The sequence below is a fragment of the Meleagris gallopavo genome, chromosome 2 (assembly GCF_905368555.1).
Source record: "Meleagris gallopavo chromosome 2, MGAL_WU_HG_1.1, whole genome shotgun sequence".
Lineage (NCBI taxonomy): Eukaryota > Metazoa > Chordata > Aves > Galliformes > Phasianidae > Meleagris > Meleagris gallopavo.
The window spans coordinates 4,508,117-4,514,181 of NC_139405.1; the positions used below are offsets into that span (position 1 = coordinate 4,508,117).

Here is a 6,065-nt window from a genome sequence, read left to right on the forward strand (position 1 = left end):
GGGAATTGTTCACACTTGGTAAACTGGAAGCAGTTCTAGCTTGCTATTTCCTATCTCTTGATAGATTGAGGTTCACACCTGGAAGGGGAAGTGCTGTTTTGTTGCAGCCTTTCCTTGTTGATCACATCTAGGAGATTGAGAAGTTACAAAGCAGGAATGAGAACAGTGATTGTCATCTAGGACCTGCTCATCCTTCTCTCAGCCTCATTGGTGTTTCCAGGACCAGGACTGGTCTGAGCTGCAGTCTCATTTTGCTTGTGTTCTGTCTAGGCTGTGGGAGAGCCGCCTCTGTTCCTGTCTGCTTCAGTGTTTTATGCCATTAAAGATGCTATCTACTCAGCAAGGAAAGACTCTGGTGTGACGGAACCATTCAGGCTGGACAGCCCTGCCACCCCAGAGAGGATCCGCAATGCCTGTGTGGACACCTTCACGAAAATGGTACCTATGCTTTCAAAGCCCTGACCAGTCCACCCCACACTGTGTGCTAGACCTGTGCACAGAGCTGGGATTAGGGCAGTATGGGGAAGCTGTGATTGTACTTAAGCAGCTAGTTTTTATTTCATGGGCCTTATCCTTCACTTAATGTACCATCAGATGAAAGACAAATGTACGGACTGGTATTGCTAGTGCTAGGACGGGCAGTATCTCTAAAATAGCATTTCATCCCTCCATCCTCCAAATGCAGTTTGTAGAACAAAGGCTCTGATTTGATCTGATGCTCCTGACTTATCTCTTAGGGATTCCATACTGCAGGCCCACTCTGATTTATTAGCCTCCCTTGGATAGGAAGAGACAGTGTTACTGGAAATGCTCGCTTGTGCTGAATGTTACGATCTCAGGTTTCTCATTAGAAGCTCTGGGCTTGCCCTGAAGGAGTGCAGGATTTAACACTGCTGCCATCTCTTCATGAGCTCCTTCTCTGTCGCAGTGCTGTGATAGGGCCATGCAGAGTGGATCCCTGCACAGAGTTCTGCTGTGACTTGTAAAACTTTGCTGTCTGTTCACATGGGCATCCACCAGGGCCTTGTCAGCTTGAACCCTACTATTGTTAACAGCAAAAGTCCTCCTCACCAAACACCTGCATCACTGTCTGATGGGAAGGAGGCCACCAAAGTGAATTTGAGAGTCTGCACGAAGCACTGACAGCTTGGCCTTCAGCTAAAGCCAGGCACAATGTCTAATGCAATGCCATGAGGCAGAAGTCTCTGTTTCAATATGAGCTCAGATCTTCAATGATACAAAATTGCCTGCCTCAAAGGGAACCTCTAAACCCAGATCAGAACCCTCCTTTGTTCTTGCTGCTGCTTACAGTAATTTTTTTCTCCTCTTTACAGTGCCCTTCTGCTGAGCCAGGGACCTTTAAGCCGTGGTCTGTGCGTGTGTAAAAGGAAAGTTGGAGGAGCAAACTCTCCTTGTGAAACCAGTCTTACAATGGAGAGACCACAAAGCACTGGGGAAAAAAAAAGTTCCATGTTCGTGTGGCTCATCTACTGTGATTCATAGAATTTTCATGTTTAATTGCTCAAACGCTGTTTCTCTCTTAGAGAGGAGATTGCTGCCAGATTATAGCTGTGATGTAGATTTGAATGAAGAGTAAAGTGGAAGGTGATGTTATCCAGGTGTAGTTGAAAACTACACTACATTTAATTTAGAGTTGTTGCACAGATGGGAGACGCTCTTACTGCCAGATGAGATGAAGCAACGTGGTTATTGTTTTGGAGTTGTTTTAAATTGTGGGAAGAGAATTATCACCTTGTCACTCTCTGCTGTTATGCCAAGAAGGACTTAAAAGCACTGAACCCAGACAGTGCTCTAATGGAGACAGGAAAAGGCATGAGGGGCACTGAAGGCTGGACCCTACAGCACAACAGCTAGATATACGCCAGAGGAAAATAAGAACACTGATGTTAGCTTACTGTGATGAAGGTTGTGTGTATATTATGGCAGTGGTTCAGAGGGAGACCTTAAAATGTGACCAATAGCTGATTTATCCAAAGTTACATGAGGATTGCTTTGTCTGTGACAAAGCTTTAATGAAATCTTAGTTCAGGTGCTACTTGTCTTCTCAGTCTAAAGATAAGAGCTCAAGATGCCAAGACTTCTAGCAAGATGTTGATTCATTTGGCACGTTCAGCCTATTTCCTCCACATTTCTCCCTCACCTCTTAAACAGCAGAGGACATCAGAGAAAGGACCTTGGAGTCATAAAATGGTACTGATCATTGTTCCCATGGGAACGTGTACCAGCCAGGGTGAGGGTCTGGACAAAGCTGGGGGATGAGTTGGCTCTGGGCATTCTCTAGGGTCAGTCTCTTACTTTCATGCCATGGCCTTGCCACCTTTTCAAGACAACCCTTAGTTTTGCTGAATGTGAAGAAATGTTGTATGTTTTGCAGAAAGGATTGCTTGTCCAAAAAAAGGTGCTGATTATGTGATGAACTCATGGTGTGTTTTGGGATGAATGCATTTTTTGGTATTGGATGGGCATTCCTCTGCACAGGTTTTGTCAGTCAGATTTAACATGGCAGCATGTTTTCTCTAGATGATGCCATGTACTGTACCTCCTCATCATGTGCAAGCTTCCTCTGGCCCACAGCTCTATGAAAATGTCCTTTTCCTATGCTAGCACTCCTAGGGCCATCAATAAATACTATGTGAAAGAACGCAACTCCATTGTCTTAAATAAGAATTTGCTTACGTGTGTCCCACTTAAAAATTGGCCTCTGTCTTAGGACTTAGTCTGAAGCACTCCAGGACATACAGTTTGGAAATATGTGGGTGTAATTCTCAGTTCTAATTGCCAGTTTTCACAGGGTTGTTAAGGCCTATCTCATGCTCTCATGTTTGCCTTGGCAAACAGAGGCTGGACTCTAAAGCCATGCTGCTGCTTTAAAACAAAACATGATATGGAATTAGGAGAAGTGTCGTAGTGTAGGTTGTAGTCTAACAGCCACTTAAGAAGATTTTATTTTAATCTACAGAATCTGAGAGGCATCTTTTGTAGTCAACAGGGCAACATGTTCCTTGTCTGCAGTTCCAGCTATTCGAAATACTATTCCTGCTCTCGTTTTTAGGTTAGCAAAATGGGTGTTCTACCAACACCAACAAGTAGAAAAAAGAGCAGTTCCATCTGTCTCTATGCAGAGAACAGGAAAAAGATTTGTAACCTGCTTCATAATAATATATTTGTTTGAATCTCTGTGCACAGGCTGTATTTTGTTGGTAGGTGAAAGAGAAGTAAGAATAAGCATTCAGTAGGTCAGCTATTGATATGAGAGTCTGAGCAAGCAACTGCAAGATTCACAACAGTAATTGCAAGAGTCAGTGGCCACTGCCTGCCTGAAAATGAAGGTTGATTGCAGTGGTAGATATCAATGCCATTGCTTTGAGCATACATTAATAAACACAAAACAGAAGTGGTGGTTTTTTTTGTCTCTTGTGGAAAGGACAGGTAATCAACGTCTTTGTGTCCTCAGCTCTGGCTGAACTTTGTACTTGGGTTAAAGACTGAACGAATGGAGCCGCCCTCCTCTTGCCATGCACTCTTGCCAACTTTGTGAGGATAGGAGTGGGTCTGGGAAATGGGCAGGACTCAGCAGGTTAGACTTCAGCAAGCATGAACTGCTATGGATCCACCTTTGCAAGCTGCAGAGTGGTGAGGATGAACATGCATCTTGTCATGTTTTACCTGATTTGTGACAGGATTGAGTTTCAGATGCACCATGGAAATAAATTCTAAGTTTCTGAAATGGTACCTAGCACTCTAGGAGGCTGTGGGTGAATACAAAAGGCTACACAGTGTTACAAATGTGTAGAAAAAGCTTTACTTCTTTGACTTTGAAATTCAAAACAGTCAGGAAGTAGGTGTTTCACAAAGTATCTGTCAATTACTTTCAATGCTTCCCTGACATAAAATCTTTTGCCAATTCTCAAAATGCTTGGGCTTACATAGGAACAGTAGCATGGTTCTTTTTTTCTGTTTGACATGTAGATGCACCTGGATAAGCCTTCATCCATGTAGTAGCAATAACCAACAGCCATGTGCTCACAATGCCATCCCTTATGCAGAACAAATTTGCCTTATATTGGCATCATGCTGCTCCTTGGTTTTGTTTTTTCAAATTTAAACTGATTTTAGGAAGTTTTGCTTTGAAAAGAACTTGGTAGTCTCAACAAACCTTTCCCTGCAAGAGCAGTGATATCTACTTTCAAATGACTATTTTAAATCTTGCTGCATTTATTTTCTCGGCATTAACCTGTGAGGTTAGAAATAAATCAAAGTGCTCATAGACTTAACTGTTTGTACTTGGAATTTAGAATCCAAGTTTGTGGTAGGTGCTCTTTATTTACTATTTCTTCTCCTATCAAGTGACCTGACATATTTCAATATACATTCTAAAGCCTGAATAAGACATGACATTTTTATGTATTCTACTCCATATTTCATCATTTGAGTGCACCCCCAGTGAGTTTGCAGATGACAACACTTTAGGAGGAAATGTTGATCTGCCTGAGGGTAAGAAGGCCCTACAGAGGGATCTGGAAGCCTGGGTCAAAGGGGTGAGGCCAGTGGGATGAGCTGGTCCAAGCGCTGGTCCCAGGTAACAGTGGTACGATAAAAGATCAAGGCTTTAAGTTGGGCTGGGGGGAAGGTTCAGGTTGGGTGTTAAGAAAAATTCCTTCTCCCAGAGAGCAGTGAGGCAGTGGCACAGCTGCCCACGGAATGGTGGGGTCACCTGGAGGTGTCCTAGGGCTGTGGGGGTGTGGTACCTGAATGGTGAGGGTGGGCTGGGGGTTGGACTTGGATGATCATGGCCCCCTCATATAGTGCTCACCACCCCTATATAATGTGCCCCCATATGGCTCTCTACCCATCCTATACAACAACCCTAGTATAGTGCTTGCTGCTCCCCTGATATAATGCCCCTGTATAGTTCTTGTTTCTCTATATAACATCCTTATGCATAGTGCTCACCTCGTGTTCTGTATGATGTCCCCCAGTGTTCCATTCCCTATGTAATGCCCCAACGTACTGTTTGTTCCACCTCCCAAATAATGTCCTCCAGTATACTGCTTGCCATCTCATCACACATAATGCTTCCCTGTATGTATTGCCACCCCCAATACACAATGCCCCCTCACGTATTGCTTGCCTCCACCATATAACCTTTCACAGTTTACTGCTTATCCCCTCCACAGCACCCCTTGTATAATGCTTATGCGCTCCCATATGATGCCCCCATATACTCCTCACCTATGTAACATCCCCCCCACCCAAGCAGTGCTCTATCCTCTCCAACATAACACCACCCCACATAGCTCTCCGTAACCTTAGAGCTAGATGATGCAACCTTTGACCTTTTGTCCATTGGCTGTGTCTCCATGACTTTTTGACCATGACCCTACGGCATTCGATGTTTTGACCTTGATCTGGAATGTTTTGACCTCAACCCCCATGACCTTCCTTCTCTGCTGTGAAAGCAATACAAGCCAGTTAAAATTTTCAAAGTGGATGAAAGGAAAAGTGATAAGATATGCTGCTTTTCTCCCAGCGTGCCTCAGAATAGATGTTAAACAGGAGCTCCTTTGCTCATTTACCCTGGAGCCCACTTTCCCAGATTTATGGTTAGTGATATAGATATTTCCAAAAATCATCCAACATCTGCATTCTAAAATTTGATTACCTCTGAAATTCAAGTGCTTCCTAAGTGGGGAAAACTCGGGGTTTAAGTTAAAGCAATGGAGAATGCATGCAAAGACTCCAAACTCAGGTTTAGAGAATATCTCTCCATGTCCTACTGCAGCGATGATAAAAATATGAAATGCTCACAAATACAAAGCATTAAAATTTAATACAGAATTTGCTGAATAATTAGTATTTTGTTTGCTCTCTTGCTCCAATAGCTGAATCAAACTATTTTGTGTCACTATATAAAACCCTTGCATTTTTAGAAAATGTGTTTTCTTTATATATAATCAACTCACTTGAAACATCAGTCTGAGGATGTTCAGCTGGGTGGGAAGAGCAACAAGACTTAATACTCTAGGTCTGCAAGTATTTCTCAG

The 6,065-nt window shown here is 43.2% G+C and overlaps 1 protein-coding gene across 1 annotated transcript in view; it reads left to right on the plus strand.

Moving 5' to 3' along the window:
• XDH (xanthine dehydrogenase) overlaps nt 1–2,667 on the plus strand; it is a 39,680-nt gene extending 37,013 nt beyond the window's left edge. Inside the window, 2 exon segments of the mRNA XM_003203645.5 lie at nt 271–438; nt 1,335–2,667. Coding sequence (XP_003203693.2) covers nt 271–438; nt 1,335–1,385 — 219 coding nt within the window. The 3' untranslated portion in view covers nt 1,386–2,667.
• Nucleotides 2,668–6,065: the final 3,398 nt, after the last annotated feature.